At 44.7% G+C, this 27,410-nt stretch overlaps 1 protein-coding gene across 1 annotated transcript in view; it reads right to left on the reverse strand.

Moving 5' to 3' along the window:
• The window catches only part of WDFY4 (WDFY family member 4), a 255,320-nt gene that overhangs the window by 155,289 nt on the left and 72,621 nt on the right, over window positions 1–27,410 (reverse strand). The window contains 9 exon segments of the mRNA XM_030569859.1: window positions 400–511; window positions 3,714–3,865; window positions 6,224–6,455; window positions 9,819–10,003; window positions 13,565–13,783; window positions 14,611–14,687; window positions 15,022–15,229; window positions 16,657–16,769; window positions 18,300–18,514. Of these exon segments, the coding sequence (XP_030425719.1) occupies window positions 400–511; window positions 3,714–3,865; window positions 6,224–6,455; window positions 9,819–10,003; window positions 13,565–13,783; window positions 14,611–14,687; window positions 15,022–15,229; window positions 16,657–16,769; window positions 18,300–18,514 (1,513 nt within the window).

Below are 27,410 nucleotides of genomic sequence, written 5' to 3' on the forward strand. Positions count from 1 at the left end.
GGGTTTTGGTTTAGGCTCATCTCTAAGAAAACCTACAGCATAAGAGAGATGAAGAGAAATGAAACTGCAAGAGGAAAAGGTAGAAATGCCATTAACTAATTGAGTCTGGCAAAAGGGCTCATTATTCTACATCATGTGACCATGACATCATTCCCAATGACACCTATGAGACTTTGGAGCCACATCTATTACATATATCTGAACACTACCAAATGCCTTGAAGCTTAAAGCATTAGAGGCAAGTTATCCCCTCAGATACATGTACATGCTGGGGTCCAATTGATTACAAGGGGAGTCCTATGTACACATTTCAGGACAGAACATATAAATGTCTGAAGATCCAGTCTGACTCACCCTGGGTCTCATGCTCTACTTTTCCATTCCCCAATTTGTACCTACCAAATTGGCCCACAGCCACTGATCCAATAGTTCGTAAGGGACCAGCGAGGTGTCCAGCAATGTTTCTAGCCAGGAAAACTGGTGTTGAACTGTCACGGGAGATGATCCCCATCTAAAATAGACCAAAAAGACCTTGTAGGAAACATTGGAGGTTAAATCAGAGGTGGGGAAACAGAGGAGGAAGCAAGGAATCAGGGATTGTATTTGTTTGGGATTATTTTAGTATTTTTAGATTATGATAGAACATTTCATGTACAAAGATAAACTGTTGCTCAAAATTGATATCACAAGGGATCCAAAGTCAGAACTGCTCATCCAGCCCAAATATCTCCTCCAGCTCCGCCACACATGCCTCTTACTGTTCCTATCATGGGTACTGCATTGGCAGGGCCTCAGAACAGCAATGCTGATAACCTATAGTACACGCTTCAAATCCCAGGGACAGCTGAGTGAAATGAGGCACCCATTGAGGTGCACTCCCCCTTCCAGGGCCAGCCAGGCGTTCACTATCAGACCGGCCTGGGTATGATCAAGGAGGTCTCTGCCCCACTGAAACAGGAAAGGCAGCTGAACAGCAAGGAGAGGACTAGAGGCCATTCAGCTCACAGGGAGTAGTTGGACCAGGCTCAGAGACTTTGCTGGAGGATGTCGAGTTGAGATGTTTGTAAACCAGGGGTCCTGGCTGCTGAGGAGTAAGGGCCTCGCGACCGGTTTTACAAATGTTCCCACTGTGAGACTTTATTAAAGGGGACATACTTATTTGGATTAGTGGGTTTGGCTTTGTTCCCCTGTCCTCCAGGGGCGCACTGGCGCAGCCCACTCCCTCACACAGCCTTAGGCATGAATAACCTGTCTTTTGTCATAATTTCAACAGGATTTTAACACTACCTGAGCACTGTCAGAGCTCTATCTGTATCTCCTACTCCAGCTAAAACAAAAACATGGTGAAGATGGAGTTCAGGTCAAGAGTGCTCACCAGTAACTTAAGAGTAAAAAACTTTTGGAAATTAGAGCTAAGATACCCAAACATTCATACTGAGCCCAGTGTTGACCCTACTAAGATCCAAAGCTGCTCCCTTTGGATTTAAGAAGACTGCTGGGAGCAAAATCTGGGAGTGGGAGGAGGAATCAGGGCTTTGAGCCTGGAGTAACAGAGAAGGGATGCACAGAGCACTCAGGGAAGCTACCTAAGAACCACAGACCTATAGGATGTTGGAGGCTAAGGAAAGTCTGTGGGGTGAGGAGCCCTGTGCACACTGGGCTGAGGATGAGGGAAATCCTGGAGAACATGGCATATCTGTAGAGCGACAGGAGTCCCTGGGGAGGTTAGTCCACTACTGCCACACTGCTGCCACGGTCTGCAGCTTCCTCACAATTTACTGCACTCATAGAGGCTCACAGATGTGACACAGCGCATCCTTCTCCACCATTTCCTGGAGTCGCCACCATTTCCCTTTCCCTCACCTTTGGAACAAAGAGGTTCTCCTGGTGGAAGACACCACCACACCTAACCTCCTATGCATGCAATGGTTCTGCTCTGTACCCATTGCTGGAGGCAATGGTGGTGGTAAAAGGTGTGTACACATGCAGAGTCTGCTGCCATCTGGCTCCCCCGTATAGGATACTGCAGATAATACTCCACTTGACACCTGTGGATGAGGGGCTTGAAGACTGTCACTGAAGAAATACCGTAGTATCTGCACTTCACTGCCGCTCATCGGACCCCCCTGGAGGCTAGACTGTGGCTGGATGTTGGGATGGTCAGGTGTCTCAGATGCAGAGGCATGAACCAATCAAGTGTTTTTTCCTCCTGGCATCACTCCAGAGCAAAGTTAAGGTTGTTAGAGAACTTTAACTGTGCATCCCTTACTTTGCCATGTCTGCATTTCTTTTAAGAGTAACTTACATCCTGAACCATGTGAGTTTGTAACGGTTCACTTGGGGATAATTACAAAATACCTGTAAAGTTTTTAACCCGTAAATTATTGATATACACTCAATTTCAACTCCAGTTTTAACAAAAAGTTTTCTGTCCAGGAATTTTCTCCTTGTTAAACAATTTCATACATGAGCACTCAACAAGATCCTAAAAGAGAATGCTACCATGTGACAGTTAATGGATCGAAGATTTGTAACAGCAGACCTTAAATCATTTAAAAATTACAGTCATATGACATAACCCCCAGGCCATAAACCGACTACTAATTGACTGAGATCAAGGGAAAAAAGTCTCCTATGGACAGGTTATTCCATAATTTTGTTTTATGAAATTTTTGCACCTTCCTCTGACACATGTGGTGCTAATCGACGTCTGATATAGGGTACTAGGTTAGATGTACCATAGCCTTGATCCACTATGGTGATTTTTGTATTCCCTGTGTTCTTATATTAATAGCATTTGGTTTATTGGACAAATGCACAAAGGTGACAACCCCAGTTTGTTGTTTATTAGATAACATTTTTAAATATTGATCTGCTCTAGGAATTATTTGGGGGGAAGATCTCTGGCCTGTTATACATGAGGTCAGATTAGATGATCACAAGATGATCTTTTCTAACCTTGGAATCTATGAACAGATCTGAGTGAATTTTTTTCTGCAAACAGAAATTTTGCCATAAATGCATTTTTCAGGGTTCCAAAACTACTTGGGGTCCAATTTAGTAAATCGTTTCAGCTGAAAAAAATCTGACTTTTTTTTAAAAAAAAAAGGTCAAAATGGATTTTTTTTGCAGTTTTTAAACAAGCCATTTCAACATTTTATTTTGTCGTGCTATTTTTGACTCAGCACAACATTTTACTTAGAAAATGTCCTTTTAAAATGTTAACCATGATTTGAAAATATTATTTCAAATAGACATTTGAAGCATTTCATTTGACCTGGCCAACTTTTTGTTTGTTTGTTTTTTGTTTAATCAAGAACAATAGGAAACAATTCTATTTCCGTCTGAAATAAAACAGGTTTTTTTTATTTTTCGGTTTGACAATCAAACCCAAAAATCAATTGTTCGCTCAGCTCTAGTTGTCAGTTACATATTAGCCTTTGGTGCAAACAGTGTTTAAGAAGACAAGTTTCCTCCTGTAATGCAAATTGGTTTGAATCTCCTCCCACTTCCTTCAGTGCAAATCAGGAGTAACTCTGCTGAAATGAATGATTTATATTAATGTACATTTGGTGTACATGGGAAGAGACTCAGATCCAGGAATTCAGGGAAAGCACCAGAGCGAGGAAGTTACAACAAAACCAGAGACTTTGCTCCAAGAAAATCTGAATGCAAAGGTGCCTGTCTGAAAGCAAAAGAAGAGAGCCTGTGACCTCTTTGGCGACCAGCCGACCGTCCACTTCGTTGTAGCAGCTCTTTATGTCTTGGATGGTGGTGGTGGATGAGCAAATGGCGTTGATCCCAAATGAAATTCTCTCCTCTGCAACCAAGGCTGTGAGCTGAGGCTCTTTGGAGTCATCATTAGCTAAAACAAGAGAGAGAGACTTTTAAACCCGTGAGCAATTTCACATTCTCGGCACATGAGCCTAAAAGAGGTAAGTGGATAAAATGCGAGGGAAGAGGGTGTGTTTAGAAAGGGCTCTGCTTTGATCTCACCAGAACCACAACTGGACCTACACCTTTGCAGCCCAAAGGCTGGAATTTGCCAGCATGGGCACCAGTAGGAGCTGCACTCAGCTTTTCTCCACTGGAAACTGCTCTTTGTAGATCTTACTACCAGCATCTCCAGGAACCCAAGAGTTGAGAGCACAACACACAGTGCAGGTTTCATTAGGCAGGTATCTGTCACTATATAATTATTCTCATAGGATAAATCCTTGCTTCTCCACATGGTCCAAGTAAAGAAGCTGGGCAGTGGAACCACTCCATGAAGGACTTTCCACACCCACCCGCTGAGAGCTAGGGCATGGTTTACCCCATAGCAATTATACCCTGTTCTCCAAGTAATTCCCAAGCCCTGTGCTGGGAAACTGAGTCAGATCACCGAGTTCCCGGATCTGACTACACCTCACTTGTTGCACAACAGTCCCCCCCTTGTTGGAGAGAGGAGGTGGTGCATGACGGCAGTCACGTGGCCATGGAGCATCATGGGAAATGAAGTCTGGCTGGGGATCCCAGTCTATAGAGGAGAATGGGAACATGAGACTCCCAAACAACAACTCCCATAAGGCACTGCTGCAGAAACAAAATATTTTGGCTTTTGGCTGAAATATTTTGATTTTCAGGCATTCAATTTTTTGACAAAAAAATCCACGTTTTCCCTAGAAAGCAAACATTTTACATGGAAAATGTTTTATTGTCAAAAAACCCCTTCAATTTTCCATTGAAAACCAATTTTGATGAAAAATTTCACCCTGCCTGTATCCTTTGCTTTAGACTGCAGCTTCAGCATATGGGTTTGTTCCACTCTTTTAAAGTGGGAGAAGACATCCCCAGCCCACTGACTTCCTAATGCAGAGGTGGATACACTCAGCAGTTGACCAAGCAGCAATCAATCACTAAAATGTACTGGAGATGCTCTGTCTGCCTGTTTAATAATTGAAGCTAACAGTATACTTTAGTTAAAAAGCGTCTTCATTAAACTGAATGCAACTTTGTGCTCCCTGCCTCCCGCTCTCTCCCCTACTTTGTTGCACCACTCTCCTCTGAGGGCCTGTGCAGCTAAGGAGATTGCTGTTTCCTTTTCTGCGATGTTTTTGTCTAGCACTGCACATCCCAGTTACAAAAGGTTCTTCCTTAATGTCTGCCTCACTCAGATTGAAGTCTCCATAAATAACAAGATGCCCACAGAAAATGAAGAGGGTTAGTACTGTGGTCAAGCCACTGAGCTGGAACTCAGGAGTTAGAGCTCTAGTCTGGGCTGTGGGAGATCGGCATTCAATTCCGGCTCCGCCACAAAAATCCCATGTAACCCTGGGCAAGTCACTTAGGCCTGGTCTGCTCTTGCAGCAGTGTTTAAGGCACATGCCCCAATGGAAAGCAGGCTGCTTCCACATTGTAGCGTATAGCTCCATGGAGCAGCGAAAGGCTCCATCAGCAGGGGGAGGGGCAGTGAAAGGCTCCAGGAACAGCAGGACTCTATACAGCTAAAAACAGCCATGTAAATGGGGGAGGCAGGGCTGGGGTGTGTAGAGTCATGTAGGGTATACACCCTAAAGTTCTGGTGTCTCTGTACTCTACTCACCTAAGCAATGCCTCACCATCTATGCTGCAATTTATACCCATGTTGGGGGGGGGTGTCTGTACTCAACATGCCACTGACAGTGTAGGCATAGCCTTAGTCTCTCTCGGCTTCAGTTCCCACAGGTCACATGAGGCTAGAAGCACTGACCTACCCAACAGGGGGTTGGGGGGTGGGGTTCTGAGGAGAAATACACTGACGATTGTGACGCGCCCAGATACTATGGTGATGGGGGGCATAGAAGCACGACAGATCGCTCAATCTTAATTAATTCTTGACTCTGTCACAGGTGCCCTGGGCGAGTCACTTAAAGCCAGATTTTGAAAAGTATTTAGGTGTCTGAAGATGCAGACAGGAACTCTGGCACTTCTGAAAACCCCACTAGGTGCCTAACTCCTAGTGGAGGCCTAGCTCTATGCCTCAGTTTGCCCCGTAAAATGGGGATAATTATACTTCATTCCTCTCACTCTCGTCTGTCCTGTCTGTTTAGATCGTACGGCCTTACCACACATACGCCCAGTGTCTAGCACAATGGGGCCCCATCTTGTTGGAGGCCTCTAGGCACACCGGGAATGTTAATAATGGATGATGATAATAAACCATGGCAGATGCCCAGTGCGGCATGTCCGTGTCCCTGCATACCTGGAAGCTGCACTGCCTGGAAGTTACTGAAGTACCGGGGCCCAAGCTTGTTAATTGCCTCCACAGTTTCCCCAGAGATCGACTCTTCAAACAAGTATGTTGGGCCCAGGCGCCAAGCCAAGGAGGACTTCTGTTTCCAAACGCGGGGGGTAGCTATGTAGCCGTAGATGTCGACGAAGGAAGACGGTTCCATGGAAATACTGCTCCCGGGTAAGGGCTGTATGTACTGCATCTGCACCAGAGAAAGAATTCACTTGCGTATCTGCAGAACTGTAGGGCCTCTGCCCAGCAAGATACTGTCTGTCCTCATCCCTACTGAAGTCAAGGGGAGTTGCATGTGATGTCACAGGATCGAGGCCTTACTCAGTGAAAATCCCAGTTACATAAGGACTGACATTAACACAAGGGATCACGCTGTTTCGCGTAGAGATCACATAACTACACCAGGCTAAATTCATCCCTAGTACAATCACACTGACTTGAACTGGTTTCCAGTAGGGATCAATTTGGCCCATTCTTTGCAGCACTTAAACTAGGCTTTTGTAACCTGGTCACCTGATACATCTGGTCTCTCCTTCCTGGAACAAGATAACAAGTACACCCCCAGTGGAATCAAAAGTCCGAAGTGTGCTCTGTGTGCTATCAGTGACCTCCAGAGCCCTTGCCAGTGATCTGTGAAGACCTTCTTATTCCCAGGGGGCTGCTAAATCACCTCTTTGTTCTCAGCTGCTAAAGAGCAGCAAAGAAGCAAAATCTACATTAAATACTTCCCTGATGCTACACTTCCATGTCAGCAATTACTATAGTTATAACAGGGATGTTCAGTAATGAGTTTTGGGTTCCTACCTCCTTAAGCAACTGTGGAAATCCTGGTGTTGTCCTCCAGGAATCAGCTGTCGCTTTAAAGCTCCAACCCTGCAACTTGTTCCATTTGGGCAGACCCTTGCACCTGCACCCCATCAACTTCAATAGGGCTATTTGCCAGGGGTAGATCAAGTTACAGGACCAGGGCCTATCATTTAATAAATAGTCAATTTTCATCTTTGATTGTAATCGAGTCAACATTGCAACTGGGCTCTGAGGAAGGCTATTCAACCCCAATGCAGCAAAAAAGTTAAGATGCCTTTTTGGACTCTGAGGAGCAACTCTATTGTGTTCCTCTAGATTGTAAAATCTAGACTAAGATCTAGATTGTCTAAAATGTAAAATCTCCTGGGCAGGGACTATGTACTACTGTGTGTGTACAGCATCTAGCACAACAGGGCCCTGTTCTTGGTTAGTCCCTCCCTAGACTCTACTATAATCAACAACTTAATACATAATTATTTTTAGAGCTAAGATTTTCAAAAGCATCATAGTGATTTATACTTCTAAATCACTTTCAAAAATACCATCAGGACTTGCACTCCTCAAGTCACATAGGCACTTTTGAAAACTCCACCCAAGGTGTCTTTCTTAAGAACACTCATCCTGTTCATTTCAAATGTAGTAGAAAAATACTCTGCCTTGATCCCAGACTTAAACTTCCTTGAGGCCAATGTTCTTTTTTTTGGGTAGATTTTAGAGAAGGATCCAGAATCAGGCTTGTAATGGAAACTGTGTAGCAACCATAAGTATAGAGAGGTTACCGCACGTCCAGAATGACTTGGGAGACAAGTTTCAACAACAGAAGCCTAAAGGCTAGGTACCTACATCTACACCAAGCACCTAAACAAGCCATTTTTCCCAAAGTGCAAATCACTCAGCAGCTCCAGTTTACTTCAATGGGAGATCAGCATTTTGGAAAATCTGGCCACTTAAGTGCTGAAATATGGACGTAGGCACCTGCCTATTTTTGAAAAAATGTTCAGTTATAATGGCAAAGAGTTTTCAGAGCTTAATGCAGCCACTATTGGGGTAGGGATATGACCTTTATGGGGCCACATCATCCCAAATCTGCTACTGCAGGGTCCTTATCTTTTCCTCTGAAGCATTTGATGCTGGGTACAGTCGGAGACTGGATCAGATTGCTCTCAGGTCTGATCCTATCTGCAATTCCCATGACACTAAAATCCTGGCCCTAGATATTAATGACCTCTGTGTAATTCTGATTTGTTGCCCGATTTCCTCTTCGCTTTCAATATCATGAAAAAAGCATCACCTCATTTCCTCAAGACACGGAATCTGGGCCCATCTCTTATTTACTAAAGCCTTGTTTTATTTTTATTTTGACTTATGATAAGCACATTTGCTGTGAATCCTTTAATCCGTTGTGATGCTCAAGCCTGGTTTTAGCCATGACTTCCAGTCTCATTTAAAAAAAGACAAATTAAATTAAGTTTTCATTCTCAGAATGGATATAGGTCCCACAAGATGCTGTGGAGACATAATTTTTCTCAAGTATGGGAAAGAGAATATTGGGAATGAAACAGATTGCTTTTACAGGGGAAGTATAACACACAAGCGAGCTTTGCATACATCAGAATAGAGGAGGCAGAAGGAAGAGACCAAGGTTGCTATAAACAGTGGAGAGGGGAAGGGATCTAGGGACTGCCCAGAATTGGATGACAGTTTCAGTATGGCCAACCACAAGTGTTGAAAAGAATCACAGGTAAGGCTTCAAAACTATCGTGAGATTGGCTTCAAAATCTTGAGATTTAAAATAAAATAATAAATTGGTGGTTCTTTTTATTTGCCTTCTTGTTTCTGAGCCTTCGGGGTGCACTGAGTTCAAGCTTTTCCCCACACCCAAAAGGTGAAGAAACTATTTTTTGTAATGAAAGTTGAGACTCTTGTGAAATGACAGGACTCCGGGAGCTGGGGCTTTATTAAAAAACAATGAAACTTTGCAAGACTTGCAAAAAACAAAATCACGTTTTGCAATCCTCCTTACTCCCCATTTTGAACCATCTTTCTTATTTAATATTAACCCATCTGAACATAGCTCTTGGAAACAGACTGAGTCTATTATTTGAGGAGAAGAGCAAGTTCACAGCCTGTTTGATACTAGAGCTGGGAGCAGGTTGGCCAGTATGGAGGGAATGACTACCTGAGGGATGTGAAACTCAGAGTGTTCCATTGGATGCAGCAGGCAGGGCAGGGAAGCAGTGGGACACACTAAACCCATAGATGTCTGAGATATAGAGGGAAATCCCATCAGGTTTAGCATTATTGTGGAAGGCTGAGCAGTCACACAGAGGATCAGTGTCTCTACACTGCTCCCCAGGGCCTCCTTCTGCAACCCCAACACTGAAGCATCCAAAATGACTATTCCCTGTTGAAAATACAGGCCTAAAGCCTTTGCATCGCCAACTTGAGATGCCTCAAAAGGGTCCTGAATTTCAAAGGGCGTGTTCTCAGCATTCCTAAGAATGGCTCTTTGAAGGTGTCTCAGTTTGGGCCCCCATAATCACTGGTCACTTTTGAAAATCTGAGCCTCAATCTCTAAGGATTCGTGTGATTTCCAGTGCCAGCCTGAGCGCCCATGCTCCAACCCACACAGACAGCATTGCTCTTTGAGGTCTCCTCCCTGTGGGATTAACAAGACAGGGAGAAACTGACCCAAGGAATGCAAATGACCAGCTGCCAAGCATGGTTTTATGAAGAGAGCCTTTACCTTAGCAGAGCCAAGTATCTGTCCGTTGATATACGCCAAAACTATGCAGTTCCTTTTCGTTTCCTTAGCAACCGTCACTGTGAGGTGATGCCACTGCCCCGTGGCTAGCTGCTGGGTGCAGCTGAACTCAATCTGAGTTGGGGCTGAGGAGTGATTTGGGACCTCCACTTCAGGTTCCATGATGTCTGCACAGGAAGAACAAGCACTTAAGCGGCAGGCAGACAGAGCAGAGGCTGTCTTTTACTGTGTGTTTGCACAAGGCCCAGCAAAATACAGCCTCAAGCCTGATGGGGACCTCTGGGCATTACTGCAATGCAACTAATATTAACATACTGACTGGGAAACTGAGGCACGAAGAGGTGAAGTGACTTGCCCAAGATCACAGAGTCAGTCAGTGGCAGAGCCAGGGGGTAGGACTGGGGAGCCTTCTGGAAAGCAGTGATGGCAGGGAGGGAGGGAGCAATAAAAACGTCCTAAACTGCTGGAGTCCTATTATCAGGACTTATGGTTTCCCTAAGCCTTGAGATTCACATGGCGTGTGCTCCCAAATAGAGCCAGCTCTCAGGAACGATGTTTTTTTCTCATCATCCTGGGTGCTGTAAAATGAAACCAATTCTAAACAAGACAAATCCTCAAGACTCATTGATTGAGCTGCTATGGAGAGGATCTCTTAGAGGCTGGACAAGTTCAGATCCTTTGTATGTGGTGACTGCATTACGGAGACAGGTAAGCTGGTGTTTTCGAAGGTGCCTAAGGGCGTTGGGAACCAGCTCAATGGAAATCAGGCACCTAAGTCCATTAGGCTTCTTTGAAAGTCCCAGCTGCACTGTACACCTCCACTCTCAGTCCCAGCCCCCTTCTCCCATGGATTAATCAGGGTCATGTTTGAATTACCAAGCACAGCTCTGATCACTGGATAAGAAGAAATGGATAAGTGAAAGCCTGAGAACAGACATTCAAAAACCAGGGAAGTCAACTAGCTGTTTGCTTTGGAAGCCAGGAGATCAGGGGGTGTTCACTGCCATCTCAGTCCCCTCTGTGCTCCAGATCTGCGCACATCCCTCATGTCATTATCAGTGAGAATAATAACAGATATTAATTTATAAGCTGCACTATTCTCAAAGACTTCTGGGCACCTGGCACAATTTAGCATATTAATTTAGCATTGTCTCCTTGAACAGCAGAATATTAATGGCAAAAGGGATGTCATTTTACATACCTAAGAAACCATTTTTGTTGGAGAAGACTCCCCTTCTTGTGGGGAAGATACCCATTAGATGTTTGTGCAGTTGCTAGGGTACAGCAACAATGGGATCTTTATTATCTAATACTGTGACTAGGGCAGACACAGTAATAATACCAGCTCTTACACAGCCACACAGTAACATACATATACTACTGGACTACAGAATTTCTGTTCTTTAGAAGTAACCTAGAATGACGTATCACTCTAGGTACTTCTCAACAACTGGGACTTCGTGGTCCAGTCAAAGTAATACAGCAACATACGAGCAACTCCATAACACCTTCTACCAAACACTGAAGGGAACGTACATCATATTCCAATCCATTTCAATGCATTGCCCCACAGCCTGACATAACCACTTCTGTAGGGGCTCAACATGTACTTATAAGCCGCTACCAACTCTTAACTAAGACTAGAGGTGGGTGAATGTTTTGGCTAAATAGCAAATGTGCCAGAAATGAAGTTTTGGGGCAGACAAACTCATTTGTGAATAATGGTGGAATCTGATTAATAGTTTCAGACAAATACGAGTCAGAATAATTTTTCTGAAAAACACCTAAAGGGTTTGCTTTGACATTTTCTAAATGAATCCTTTAGACACTTCATTTTGAAAATGTTGCTTCAAATAGATCTTCAAAATGTTTCATTCAACCTGGACAAAATTTTCAGTTTTTCATTATGCCGAGAAAAAAAAATCCATTTTGTTTCAAAATAAACTGGATTTTTTTTTCTGTTCAGTGGCCAAACTGAAAAAAATTATCATCTACTCCGCTCTAAGTAAGACAAATCAAATGATTGCTTAAATACAGCCAGATGGCCTCTGTTTCTGATGTCAGGTTTGCAGATCCCACCTGGCATAACACAATGCTATTCAAACACTGTATAATAGAAGTAGGAGACGAGATCTTTCACACGTGTTCAGTGATTCTCTTGAGGGTTGGGGAAAGGAATCAGAAATGTAATTAAAAAGAATAAAAGAGCACTCAATGCACAATGTATCTGTTTAATTTTCAATGAAATCTGCATCAATTTCACTCCACTTTCACTCCAAGCAGTACAAAATTCTGTTAATTGCAATAAACTACACTGTCCTAAGTAGAGCACTGAAAATCAAGTGCAAAGAATAGATGTGGAGTAATAAACAGAACTGATATTAATTCTTGGGTGAGTTCCAGACCCTTTCTGCTACTCTTGTCAATTAGAGCTGACCAGGTAAGAATTCCCCTGGTGGGGGAACTCCCAGCTGGTACAGATCTCATGTGCCTGGCCACTGAGCCAGCCCCAATATAATCCTGGTAGAGGGGTTGGGAAAGGAGAATGCCAGAATACTTGGCCACCTAGTTCTGTTGATTGTACGTGGAAGGCACACAGGGCTAGGTTCAAAAAGCATTTAGGCACCTACATTTTAGGTTCCATTGCAATTCATAAAACTCCTGTTGAACTTTGTGCCCATTTCTGCCTCTGGCCTATGTGCTGCTTCCTCCTTCTAGGCTCCTGGGCACTCATCTCCTGCCTAAGCCCCAGAGCAATTCCCAAAGCAGGGGAAAACAGGCATTCAGCTCCCTAACCCGTGTGCAGGGTCCAGGCTGATGGGCATGCTCAGAGGTCACCTCCCAGATTGGGGAGGGGAGGAGGACCTCCCTTGTAACTTGTATCCACAATGGAACAGCTTCAGTGGGAGAGACAGAGACCCCACGTCACAATATCCCATGGCACACTGGTGAGGGCAGATGCCTGTGCAAATCCTTTATCCTCATGAGGTGTGTGGGGGGGACTTGAATGAGGGGAATCCCACATCCCAGATGAGTATCCCAACCATGAGGCTAAAAATGATGAGGGAGGTCGTCCTACCTCACCCACCGCAGTGCTCCCCCACCCCTGCTTCCTTTACAGAACTCCTGAGATGACTAACTCCAAAGAAGGTTCCTGCACTGTAGATCACAAGCAGAGCTAACTGCCACCCTGCAGCCCAGACGTAGGCGCCTATCCCCACGGGCTCACCTTTGGTTGGCCTCTCCCATTGGCTGGGCTGGCTTAGGCAAGGAGCTGCCAAGTACACTGGGTTTTGTGAATTGCTGTCTAAGGGGGCTGTCTCTCTCTATTTACTGTCTAGGGAGCAGAGGCACCTCACTCAGCCTTTGCAGGATTTTCTAGGCACCAAAAACTTAAGCCTTGTGACACCCAGCATCCTAATGCCCAAGTCTTTGTGAATATAGGTGTCAGATGCAGCAGTGATGGGTGGCAGTACAGCACTCAGAGATAAACAGATACAGATAAGAAGGGGAAGAGATCTTTGGTCCCCCATCCTTCCACTCCTTATCCCTTTTAACCCCAGTGATTAGTTGATAGCTGTTTCTGTTTTCCAAGGCTCTTTCCAGGGCAGAGGTCTAGAGTTCTTTTTTAAAAGGAAAGTGGAGATTACCCTTTACATCTCTAGTCCTCCCAAATGACTGAGGCCCTGGCCTTGCAGTGCCCAGCAGCTGGCTGTGGAAAGCCTTACCCAGTGGCTGGAACTCCACTTCCTCTGTAGAGATGACCAAGGAGCGGTCTGTGGGGGAGAAGCTGACAGCAAAGCAGACAAACTCCTGCTCCATCCTCGACATGTGCCGCACCACGGTGAGGAAGCGCAGAGGGTGGGCATCACGGGTAGAGCACAACCTGCTGACCAGGAACCAGGAGGAGACAGTCAGGCCGCCCAAGGGTGGGAACAGTCTGGCACCTGCGGGTAAGAAACGAAATAAGTGTAAGGAAGCAGGCTCCCCTGCTCGGTCCCTGACAACAGGGCTCTGTCCCTTTCACCTGAGGATCTCAGAGTGCTTTTCAACATTAATCTAGTGCCCTGTAAGGCACAGAGCAATCAAATGACTTCTCCAAAGTCCGCCAACATGTAAGTGGAAGCAGCAACTGTGGAATTCAAGAGCTTTAATTCCAAGTCCCCCCGCCCCCCCACTAGACCGCACAGCCTCTTTTATTATGGTGCCAGACAGGATGTGTGTGGCCCAGGATTATCTGATGAGAAATGGGGTTACCAGGCCACTGACTGAGGAGAGAGACACTTAGAGATGTGCCTCCTGTTGAGGAGTCCAGATCTGGAATTGGAACCGAGCTTCCCCAGAGTTCAGAGAATCCTAGAGGTCAGATATGGAGCAGACCTAGCAGCTCCTCCAGGGGCCAATGCAGGATTCTTACAGACAGGATGTTTCCAAGTGTTTTTTCCAGTCTAGTTTTAAATGTTTCAAGTGATGCAGCTTCCATCCCTTCCTCTGGGGGATCATCCCACAATCTAACAGATCTCACCTGTTAGGGTGTTTTCCTGGTATCTGCCCTGCCGTAAGTCACCCCTTTACTCCTAATAGTCAGAGCAGATGTTGCAGCATGGAGTGTTGCAGAGAGAGGCCTGAGTTCTATCCTCAGAGGAGGATGTGAGGCAAGAGTTGAAGCAGTGGTCTTGTATATGACCATCTCTGGCTACTGCAGGATTCCAGAGAGCAGGAGGGCTATGCTCACCTCTCTCAGAAGGCTCCATGTGAACCAGCAGGTACCTACCCATTCCGATCCCTCCTGAGATGGAGTGTTCCACATTGGGGCCCATCACAGTGGAGAGCGTGGGGAGGAACAAACAGCTGCAAAACAAAGAAAGCAGAAATTCAAGCCTGTCTTGGCGAGTCATTAAGGACCTGGCTCTGTGCTCCTTCCACATGCCAGCCTCCCACTGACTACAATCCTGCAGCCTTGGCCCCTCACTGGGTCTAGGCTGAAGATGAGGGTAACAGCATGGCAGACTCTCTCTGCCATCTCTAGGAGGGCTGTGGGCAGGCTGTATGGTTGCTAGCAGTGCTGCACGGAGGGGAATTATGGGAGCAGGAGGCTCTGTTATGACTCTCTTGTTTGGTCTAAAATAAGAGACCAGAGGCTCTGTAAAGTGATAAAAAAGAGCAGCATGAATTGCAGCAATACCCATATCCCTCTGGAGACATGTCGAACTCCACGAAGGACGGTGCCAAGGAAGTGTTGTGTGGCTGGAAGTTCCGTGGCGAAGTCATGGAGATGAGACTCATAGATGTCTGGAGAGCTATTGCAGAGCCCCTGGACACCCATGGGGAACTGGTGGTCTGCGTGGCTAGCTGAGGAACCACAGGATTGTCCAGCACGGCTGCTCCTGAATCTAGGACAATAATGGCCATCATTAGCAATGCACAGCACTGTCATTGCTTCCTTTCTGTAACATGCTTCTTTCCCATTTCATTGATTGCAGCCACAAAGCAAGTATCTTATTAGTCATGGCTTCTCTTCTCTTGCTCAATTAGTCCTCAGTGGGCTGCCGAAACCTTTCCGGTGCTGCTGGAGGAGCAGGGGGAGGGAAGGAAATAGGAGTGGAGCTGGGGGACTGATCCATTTTTCAGTCAGTCAGCAATTTCGAAAAATCAGAAAAAAAACCATTCTTTCACTTTGAATGGAAACTGAAATTTTAAAAATGTTGCAGCAAATCGTAAAAAAGCCAAAACAAGTTTCCTTTCAGATCAGATGAAACTTTTTGTTTGGACAAAACTGAAACTTTTGGTTTCAATGTTGATGTTTCTTGAACATTTTTGAACTTTGAAATAAAATTAAAGGAAATTTTGAAAAGAAACATCAATTCAAGCTGAAAAAAAAATGTTGCCATTGGGGCAGTGGGAAGCTGGCGGTGGTGAGGCTGTTGTTTTTTTTGTTTGTTTTTTGTTTTATACAAATGGTTTAGTGCATAAATTCACAAAGTATTTCAGTGTCACCAAACCTGCATTTTTCAGTGAAAAACATTTCAGACAATAAAGCATCCTCCAATTGTAGGCGAGGTCCGCAAGAAGAGCTCTGAGCAGCAGCTCTTCTTCCCCAACATAGCTCCTCAGGTAGGAGTGCACTTCCCTGCCCTCTCCTCTCCTTGAGACAGGTGCCTAACCCTGCTGCCCCTTTCCTCACCTCCATTATTCAATAGCTAAAGGGCTAAACCAAACGGGCAGGTGAGAGCTGAGTTTGTGCCTGCGTGGGACTTGTGGGGCTGGTTCTCCACCACCATTCCCCTTATGGGGTTACTGACGCATGTGCAAAACGTGGGGGGGGGGGTAGGAATGCTATCATTATGGTCTTGTTCCAGTAAGGAGCGCTGGGCATGTGCTGCCCGAAGTGAATAGTGCTCCATATAGATGCACTCCCTCTAGACCCACAGGAAAGGGCAGGTATGCCCATGCCCTAGCCCAGTAGGCCACAGACCTTTGAGGAGTGCTGCTGGATGTGCAAGTGCAACCCCCCAGTCAGTGTGTTGTAGGCATTCCACTCTGTGTGAGGATTTGAGTCTATCACAGCCTCAGGGATAGAGTCTATCATGAGCTCAAGCTATCAGACCTCATGCTTTGAGTTCTGAACGCTCTTGGCTCAGCTCCTGCTGTTGATCAACACACCAGTTTGTCACAGTGGCCTGCTCTAGAGACTAATGTTCTCTGGCACGCTAGATCTGTGCTGTGCCTGACTTCTCAGCAAGTAGGTCTGGCAGCAGCTTCCCCTCCCCGGCACGTGCACCCAGAATACTAACGCCATTCTCCACGCTGCTGCTCTCACCTTCACTGCAAGCTGCTTTACACAAACTAGTCTCTTGACACAATGTAGTCTTAGCTGGGTTTCTGCATGCCTCAGTCACGGTTGGCGGAGGGGTCCCAAGCCAGAGGAACTGCCTGAGAACACAAACACCTTTGTATAGGATATATGGGAGCACTGGCATCAATGCATACACAGCAAAGCCCTGAGGTTACTGCCTTCTAGCTAGTAAAGCCATCTTTATTTTGAAAGGCAGAGTGGGACAAAAAATATAAATCACACTCTAAAGCTTTTCCCACACAAAATAAAGGCTTTTTGACAGAATCAACATTTTCCAAGATTTCCTGAATTAAAGAAAATATTGTTTGTTTAATTTTCTTTTATCCCTCACTTTCTAACTTGTTTTCTATTGGGGCGGGGAGCGGACAAGGGGGAGGCCACATTTGAAAAAAGACAAACATCTTCGTATTCATTATTTTCATCAATTTCTTTTTTCAAAAATTCCTGGAAAAGTTTAAAACGGCATGAAATGGATTTTCTCTTATTTTTTGGTAGAAAGAAAGAAAGAAAGAAAGAAAGAAAGAAAGAAAGAAAGAAAGAAAGAAAGAAAGAAAGAAAGAAAGAAAGAAAGAAAGAAAGAAAGAGCAGTTTTACCAGCTCTACAGAAAAGCCTGTGTGTACACCAGCCTGGGCATGAATTTAAATCAGTTACACCACCACACCATATCTGAAATGCAAAGGATAATCAAGAGGCCACTGATTTCATAAGGATCTTGGGAGCCATCTGAAACTCTTAAAGGAAGACTTACTTAAAATCACATCTCCCAAGATAATTATAAAATCAGTGGCCTCTTGATTATCCTCTGCATTTCAGATATGATGTGATGGAATCGCTGATTTCAACATCCCTAATATTAGCACCACAAAGCTGGTTATATCTTCCTCAGTATTTTTCTCTCTCCCAGATCTTTGCTTTGTCTGGTGCTGGCTGTGATATGCAGACAAAGTTCCACAGTGCCATAAGAAAAGTTGAATTTCCAGCCAGACCAAGAGGAAGCTTTAGAAATCTCACAAGAAAACAATCTACAGCTCAGCTTTGCACAATATGTTCATAGAATCTGGACAAATTTGTGGTGCACATTCAAACAAAGCCTGCACTCCACTCCTTCCAAAGCCCACTCCACACTGGCCTTTGCTTGTTAGCTTTAATGGAGACTGTGCGGTTTATTGATATGAGCAGGAGACTGAGAAATATGACTCCAGGTTCTACCCCGGGTCTGTCTTTGACAGTGTGTGCGACTGTGGGAAAATCACTGCGTCTCTTTGCACCTCAGTTTCACCATCTGAAAAACATGAAAATAATCCTTTCCTCCCAGGTGTACTGCAGTTCTTTAATTAACAAACATCTGTCAACTGCTTTGAGATCCCTAGGTGGAAGGTTCTACAGAAACACAAAGAATTACTACCCTAGGTCCCAATTCAGCAATTTACTCAAGCATGTCCCTAACTTTAAGCCTGTGAGGGGTCCGAACTGGGACTTAATGCCACTGGTGAAGTGCCTTGCTGAATCACAGTGCTAGTTTGCGTTTGCCCATTTCCTTAAAGGATCCAAAGACCTACTGCTGAAAGACACTGTGAAACCACTCTGCTAAATACAGATCCGATACCTTAATACATCTGGCTCAATGGATTGTGAGGCAAGCTTCTCAAAAATCCTGATGAGAGGCAGGTGCAATGGGTGGCTATCATTGTTCAGAGCATGCTGACAGGAGGTTATGATGGTGCTCAGCAAGCCAGATGTGCACATCACCTGACGGCTCTTCTCCGATTTCACCAAGGACTGGATGTGATCAGCCACTGCGCATTGGATTTCCTGGGAAAGCTGAAACAAAGAGAAGGCTGGTGTGTCTAAGACCCTAACTCCAAAGGCTGGCTCCATGCAGATCCTTGATTTCAATGGGCTCCAGAGATGCACCCATAGCTGCAGAGGTCCACCCATGAGCAACAACTTGCAGGATCAGTGTCTAAATCTACACCAATGCTGCTTTGATTAAATGCATTAGTGGCTGTGCCATAATATTCAGCATCAGGAGAGCCCAGCCATCTTCTCCCATCTGATTACTGCTCAGTCATCTGTGGCCAAGCTCTCTTGCAGCAACACCATGTTTGTGAAGGGACTAGGGGAGCAGTCAGTCAGTTCTCCAGGATAAAGGTAGAGATAACACCACTTGCTCTCTCACGATACACAGGGCCTGATCCAGCAAAGCATGTAAGCACATGCTTAACTTCAAGCACACGGGCAGTCACACTGATGTGGCCTACTCAGTGCTTTAGAAACAACCATGAATTAAGGCCTTGGTTCACTAAAAATCTTCAGCACATGCTTAACTTTAAGCACCGCCTAAGTGATTTGCTGAATGGAGGCCTTCAATTGTTCTTAAGCACTTTTTAAAAACTCAGCTTGTGTTGACTTTTGAAGCAGCTTGTAGGCCAGCCAGGATGTAGGATGGCCCAGAGACCCAAGTGGACTTTGCAGGACTAACTGCTTATAGTCTATATCACCATAAATCTTTGTAAGATTGGGGCATCTCTCACTGGAGAAGCATTTGGATGTGTTAAACATTGTTGAAGGAAATAGTTAATACAAACTTTACTTAGTAAAGAATTACAGATGATGACATGTCCAGTGGCATCAGACATGCAGAAAATGTTGCTGATGTCCACATTCTGGGCTTGATTTTGCAATGTTAATTTGAAATAACTCCACCAAGTTCACTAGACTGGTATAACACTGGTATAAGTAACAGGAGAGTCACATTTTTGACCAATGTAGGCTAGATTCTGAAGAGCTCAGGGCTGGAATTTGACATGTTCAAAGCTCACTGTCAGGGCCTGATATTCAAAAGAGCTCAGCTCCCATTTAGGTATCCTAAATTAGGGTCAGATTTTCAAAAGTGCTGAGCGCCTGCTCGGCAGCCCCCACTGCAATCTTGATGGCCAGATTTTCAAGACAGCTCCCAGCACCCAACATGCAGAGCTTTCTGGACAATCTGGCCCCTTATTTTGGTGTCTCATTGGAAATAAAGCTGTTTAGAAATCTAGCTCTAAATCTCCATTATTTATTCTTTTATCTTTATACAAGCAGAAACGTATATTCTCTCACTACACTTATAAGACCCTTTCCAGAGCCAATATACATTTTTTTTCTTCTAGCAAGAGGATTGGGTTAGCTGTGGAAATGAATGTCTAGTTTAGAACTCTTTCATATTTGTATTGCTGTTATTTCACTTACTCTTTCACTGGATGAAAAAAATTATTATTTACAATCTGTGTAAAGTTGAAAAAAAATAAAAAAGATACAGATCTTGGCTAAGTGAAACTATAGGTTTACTCCAAAATAAATCCAATAGAACCATAATGGAGTACAAAAAAATTGATCGTTCTCATTATCACAACAGCGCTGTCAATACCGAGATTGTCTTGTTTTGAATAAAATGTGCTGTTTTCAGGAATATTAGTTCCAGTAAAATGGTTTTTTAGTGAAAATGTTAATGGTAGCAGGAAACCAGTCTACATTTCCCCATATACATGGATTGATTTTCCTAACACATATTACTTGCACCATGAGTCAGGGAACTGGAGGTTCAATTAGAACACAGCAGGGCTCACAGCTCTGCATCAGATTAAAGTCTGAGGGCAAAATGTCATCTAGTAATTTGCCCAACATTCTTAAGTAGTTCCAGCTTCCTCCTCCTAACAGTTCATCACTTCAAATCTTGGTAGTTGAATTTCTCTTCCCTCCAAGTGATTTTGGTTTGTTAGGGGACAGACAAATGCCTCGAAAGGTTCAAAGTGTGGATTCATTTCGACAGGATACTGTCCCCTTGGGCTTAAAAATGAGATAGGCATAGACCCACAAAACAACAAATAAATCTTGCACTCCCCCAGCACCTCTCATGGAAGGAACTTAAAGCCCTTTGCACACATTCATTGATGTAACTTCCCAACACACTCTTGAGGGAGGTACTATTTGATGCTATATCTCATTGATGCACTTACAGAGGGATTTTCAAAAGCAGCTATGGTGCCTAACTCTCCTGGAAATTATTGAGAGTTACGCACCTGGCACATTTTGACAATCCCATTTGTAGGAACCTAACATACTGACTTTCAATGAGATATTGGCTCCTAAGTCACTTACGTGCTTTTGAAAATGTTTCCCACAGCAAGTAAGTCACACCAAGCCAGGTCTGCCAGAATTGGGATGAGAACCCAGAACTTGAGTCCCCTCTTGCAGCCATGAGACAGTCTGTCTCTAGCACAACAGCTTACTAATTAGGAGCTTACCCATTGGTATTAATGAGTAAGAACTGTCTGAGTCAATGCTTTCAGAACTGGGCTCTGTCATGCCACAGTACAACTAAAGCCATATCATAGAATATCAGAGTTGGAAGGGACCTCAGGAGGTCATCTAGTCCAACCTACTGCTCAAAGCAGGACCAAGCCCCAAACAGATTTTTACCCCAGTTCTCTAAATGGCCCCCTCAATGATTGAACTCATAACCCTGGGTTTAGCAGGCCTCTGCTCAAACCACTGAGCTATCCCTCCCCCTGATATGTTATGGCTTGCAGCATCCATGTGTGGTGAGAAGGGGGAGTGGGAAGTAGGCACTATGAATTCAATTGTACATATTACGCTTACATATGGAGACAAAGATAGCTTGTCTGACTTCTTTGGATGAACCATTTCAACTGTGCTTTTTCACCATGTGCTCCTGGGGCTCTCTTTTCTGTTCCAGAGGCTCCTGCACCCAGCAAGGTTCATGAGAAGTTCTGGAGTGAGCTTTTAAAGGAATGGCATGGCTTGCACCACAGCTTCAGAGTATAGAGCAGCACTGAGATAAAGGCTGCTGGGACTGTCACCTTGTATTCAATCTCACGCTCTAAGTGGGAGTCAGGGCTAGGATGAAAGGTGTCTCTTTGTGCCGCAGTAATTCCTGTTGGGGAATCAGTAGATGATACCCTCCCCACCCCACATCAGCATCGAACCAGGCTGGTGCTAAGGATGCTAGAGGTGCTGCCTTTTAGAAGAGATGTACAACTAGGGACTTAACCATTAGTAATCAAGGCAAACAAAACCCCTTGGAAAGTTAAGGGTAGGGGTATTAACCCTGGGGTCTCATCCAAAGTCTAACTTATTGAATTACATTCTGCTTCCCTAACATCCTCCTGCAGACTCGGCTGAATACTATATTTTCCATGTTGTGTTCTAAGTTCTTGTGTAGTGCTGTTCCATCAGAATTCTGAGTCTGGCCTGATAGGTGGACGTAGTGATCCTGATCTACAGTCAATAAAGCCCGGTAGGGTCTTTCTGGATGAAAGGTGCAGCAGAAAGAGAACATTTCTGCATAATTTGATAGGGTTTCTTGGAAGATCCCATAGCTGGAGCCTGATTTTTAAGCAAATGTACATTTCTGAGAGTTTGGGCAATTCCAGAGAGTTTGGATGTTTTTTATGGAGAGTGTGAAGAGCACATTACACTGCCCCAGGGTAAGAGCTGCACAGTGATGTGCAGACCAGCTGCAGGTTTTTTTTGTTCTGTTACAATTGGGACAGCATCTGCACAGAGACTCTTACGTTAAGTCAATCCTGCAGTCCTCCAGATGCTATGACATCTTTGCATGGGCATTTCTCAAAGCAAGACAAGTCAGCTGAGTTGGCTCCCCTCCTTTCAGGGTCAAACCTGAGGGGGAGGTGCTCGGGAGGAAGATTTGGCTCCCAGCTCCCCAAAACAGGTTTCAGGACCTGCCCCCACACCCTGTAGATCTCCCCCAACCCATGCATTTGTCCAGCTCTGTGCCCCAGGCACATCTCCCTGCAGGACCTGGCAGTGCAGCACCCAAGGAGGAATGGAACCCTGACCTCAGATGGAGACCCCTTACAGAGTGTATTACTGTAAGCTAAGGAATGCTGTGGCATTAACAGAGAAGATGATGTGCCTCCACCCAGGCTGTTTCACAGCCCCTACCCCTTGGCGCACACAGAGATCCAAGGCCAAGAGAAGAGTCTCAATGGACTCCAAAGAAATTGTGCTATGACAGCAGCTGATCCCCTTTTCCATATGGGAGGGGAGATATCTACCCCTTAGCATCTCCACCCCACTAACTGTGTCTAGCAATCCTAGAAAATTCAACAGCTCAGTAAGAACAGGAAGATACCCTGATACATGGCAGCCAGGAGGGTAGGCACTTCTCTGTCCTTCAGCTACTCCATTATTAATGCTGCCCAAATCCATCTTCTACACACGGGACACCTGGCTGTTGGTTTCTCTCATCTGCAACTCACTTGTTAAAATGAATGTATGAACACAGAATTAAAGGCATCCTAGCAATTTCAAGCAAGAATGGCAGCAAGGAAGGATACAGCACTCACCTACATCCCCAGGAAGAAGTGATCAGTGCTAGAGGAGGAGGGTGACCTTGTGGTTATGGCTCTGGATAAGGAAGATCTGGATTCAGTTCTTGGCTCTGCTTAGGCAAGTCACTCTAGATTACCTGGGGTGTCCCTTATGGCCTTGAACTCTGTGACTTAGGGCTAGATTTTCCATTTGCTTTGCATCTTGGGTATTCACTTACATAGGTGCTGGGGAGGGGGAGGGCTGCCACAACCCCTGTGGTTTCCATCATACACAGGATTTCAGTGGCACTCAGCACCCCACCTATACACATTGTTCCAGCACCCCTGGTCACTTACACCAGTGTAAAATGCTACGCCATGAGAACAGAGATTATAACAGAATATAGACTCTATAATGAGGGTTGTGGAATCCCCATCACTGGAGGTTGTTAACAACAGGTTGGACAAACACCTAGCAGGGACAGTCTAGGTTACCTTGGTCCTGGCTCAGCACAGGAGGCTATCCAAGATGACCTCTCCCAGTCCCTTCCAGCCCGCCGTTATATGGTTCTATGATAATGACACTTTAAATCACATCTTCTTCTTTTTAAAAAGACAGTATAGTCTAGTGGAGAAAGCACTAGAGTAGGAGCTAGGATAGCTAAGTTCTAGTCTTCACTGTGTCATTACTGTGTGGGTCACTTCTCCTCTTTGGGCTTCCATTTCCCCCGCTCCCCTTTGTCTTGTCTATTCAGATTATGAACCCTCTAGGGGAAGAGATTATCTATTACTGTGTGTGTATAGGCTATAGCAGAATAGGCGCCGATCTTGGTTGTGGTCCTTTAGGTGCTACTATAATATACGTAATAATAAATGCTTGTGGGCAGAGAAGTGTCAAATATCAAAATAATATCTTAGGGAACACAAATGTGATGAATTATGATATTGCCACAACTTTATAAGCAGCAATTCACTACTTGGTGAGTGCAGTTGTGCAGTTTTTGTGAAGAGCCCTGCTATGAACATTAGCAACAAGAACAAACCATTTGGTTATGATTAAATCAAGAATTACATCCAAAGGCAAAGTAGTGAGAAAAGGCCTAAAAGCAGCATCACTGGCAAAGATGCAAGTGGGTATTAAAACAATCCCTGTCTGCCTCTCTGGACTTCAGTATGCTTGGAGCGTGTGAGTCAGCACAACCTTTTGATAATGCACAGCCGTCTTCCTCTATCCATACAATTGAGTCACACACAACCTCCCAAATACAATCTGATCACGAGAGAGACCTGCTAAAGGTAACCGCAGCACAAAACAGAAAACTGGGCCAAGCTCAGATTGCAGTGATAAACCTAATCCGCAAGATTGATTAAATGATGAACACTGTGACAGGTTTCAATGAAAGAGTCAACTCCTAAGTCCCCCTCCACTCCCAGTCATCCCTGAAAATGACTATACAAACTGATCACAAGGAACATTCAGCACAGAAATACATTTTAAAAAGTGGTGTTCCCCCTGGGCAATACATTCTTTGTACTTCCTGGTTCACTGACGAGCACGGAATGCATCTTTCTGTGACACAAAGACTAGGCCCGGCAGTGACACTTTAGCATTTGAAAGGCTTCGTCCTGGGAAATCATCTAGAAAGCAGGAAATGCCGAGATAACTTTAGAGAGGAGAAGCAATTATAAAAGTTCAATATAAATATCCTTCTGTGGCAAGTGCCCTGTGCCACAAAGCTTGCTTAGAGGGGACGGTAAGTAAGTTTATTTTGTCGTCAGCTTTCCAAATAAGCATCAACTTCATTTTGACACTGATGATTTTGCATTTAAGGAAAGAGAATATTTGCCTTGCATAAATGTGGTCATTACAATGAATGCACACAGTATGCAAAAGTACCAGGGCTGAGTGTTCACATGCGTGATGCTCGATAAATTTCCTTTAAAGACTCAAACAGCACCTCTGCCTTTTTTTTTTTGAAGGGCTTTTAGCAAATTTTCATATGTCTCATTTGACATCCAAATGTTTTTTTAATTGCCAGTAGAGATGGCTGCAACACACAACCACAGATCTATTCTCACCAGCTGTTAATTGTCATTCTGGTTAGGTCAGAAGAAAAGGCTGCTGTGTGAGATCAAGTCTCCTGTCTGTCTTACTACTTATTACCATTCTCAGTACATTGACACGCTCAGAGTTACTTCAGCACATCACTGCTTGGGTCTGATAAAGGTCACCAAGAAGCAGCAAATCCAACTGGGAATGGATCCTATTTCCTTAGGTCAGAATCAGAATGCATTAATGTTTATTGAGTTCCACTAATGCTTCTGCAGAGCAGCGCCTGCTGGTTCCCCACTTTGATGAAATGGAAGAATTGGAATATGAAGCTGGACTGATTCCTTCAGGAAGATAACTTCATGCTCCATCCCAAAATGTCTTTACACAGCATTCAGACTAGCAAAGCGGTGCTCAGTGCCCACCCATTTTTCCATTCCTGCTACTGAACAACATGCTGTTCAACTCAGCCCTAACTCTGGGCCGAAAACCTTCTCCCAGACCTTTGTGGTGGATCCTGACTGACATTTTATTCTCCTTACACACAGGCTCCTACCTCTGGGAAAGCTGAACATCTGTGTCAAGATCCACTGCAGAGCTATCAGAGGAGTGCTTTGCCTTCTGTCATCTTCTGGCCTTCAGATGTGTCTCGTGTGACAAAGCACAAGCGCTACCAGCCCACATTGCCAGCCAGCTGTATGAGTCCCTATGGGCAGAGAGAGCCCAGTGCTGTTCCACTGAACTCAGTGGGAGCCCTTTCACTGATTTCAGCAGGAGTGGAATTGGGCGCAGGGAGCATATTCCACAACACTACCATGGTATAGGGTTAGGGACTGAAAAACAACCTGCCATCTCCATTCCTTGCTGCAGCTGCTTCCTGGTCTCTCAGGCACAGAATACATAGTGAGCCAAGCGCAAGGGTTCTTTCCTTGTTTGGAAGCAGAAATGAAGGAGCATTCATATGGCCAAACACATGCTAAAACCCATTCTCTCTCTGGCAGGTAGGACACTGCCCGTGTACAGGACAGATACCCTATGTACATGAGACCCACTGTCAGAAAGGTCCAACCATAAAACATTCCAGCCACCTCCAACACGACTACCAAGCCAGCGTATGGATAGGAAAGGAAGAATAGGTGACATGCTGTGTCCAGTGTGATGTGCACATACAGCACCACAGCCCCCTGTTGGCTTTTCAAGACCTTTCCTCATTTCCCTTCTAGCTGCTACCACTCTACCACCACAGGGAGTTATTTATCTGTCACTGATCCTTGAGCTACAGCTTTTGCACAAGACCATGACCGCCTGATGCCTGAGTAGCTCGCCAGTCCGCCAGTGGGCTCCCAGCACTGCTCAATACCAGGAATGTGTCAGAGGCTGGCACCAGAAAGCTGACACAGCCATGGCAGAGCTTCAGACTACTGTGTGTCACCCATCACCAGTGAAGCTCAGGAGATTACATCATAATCATGGGTGGTGCTAGGAGACAGAAAAACCTCAGAAGCACTAGCTGCTAGTTCAGCTTGTATGCAGAACAAATTTGGCCCAGAAATCACAGTGAGAATAAAATATGGAGATTCACACAATCAGCTTCACAGAGTTCATCTTCAGATTACAATGAAACTTCAAATCACATCTATTAATGAAGGCAGCATGTTCTGCTGGACAGAACCAGAGGACTTAAGAGACACAGGTTCTATTCCTGTCTGTGTTGCTGATGTGACCTTGGGCTAATCACTTCACCTCTTTATGTGTCTATTTACCTTCCCACCCTTTCTTGCATCTGTTTAGATTGCAAGCATTTTGGCACAGGGACTGCCTCTTACTATCTGTGTACAATGGGCTCTGATCTCCATTGTTATAATACTAAATAAATTATAAATCAATAAATATTACAACTGCTACTGATTCCTTATCAAATGAGAGAAGGGGGAAAGAAGAAAAAAGAAGGGAAGGAAAGATTAATAGATTCAAGTACATTACCGAGACTGATGGAATTTGTTTCCCAGCTCTTCATATTTTTAATAACACTGCCATCTACTGAAAGTCTGTGGGGTTTTCATTTTCCCTGCCTCATCCAGCAGAGCTGTAGAGCCAGCTCTGACACAGCGACTTCTCTGACAGCTCCTCTCTCACATCCAATTAACTGTTCTACTTGTTTTTCAGAAATTAATTATAGTAATTGTCAAAATTTTAATAGCTGCTGGCTTGGCTTGCAATGAAGAGTCAAGAAACATCAGCAGTTAATTACACTCTCACCTTCCAAAGATGCTGATGAGGAATTTGGTTTTATTCCAAACCTCCCGTTTATCTGCTAGTTGAATCCAAATAT

Source organism: Gopherus evgoodei, chromosome 7, assembly GCF_007399415.2.
Source record: "Gopherus evgoodei ecotype Sinaloan lineage chromosome 7, rGopEvg1_v1.p, whole genome shotgun sequence".
NCBI lineage: Eukaryota > Metazoa > Chordata > Testudines > Testudinidae > Gopherus > Gopherus evgoodei.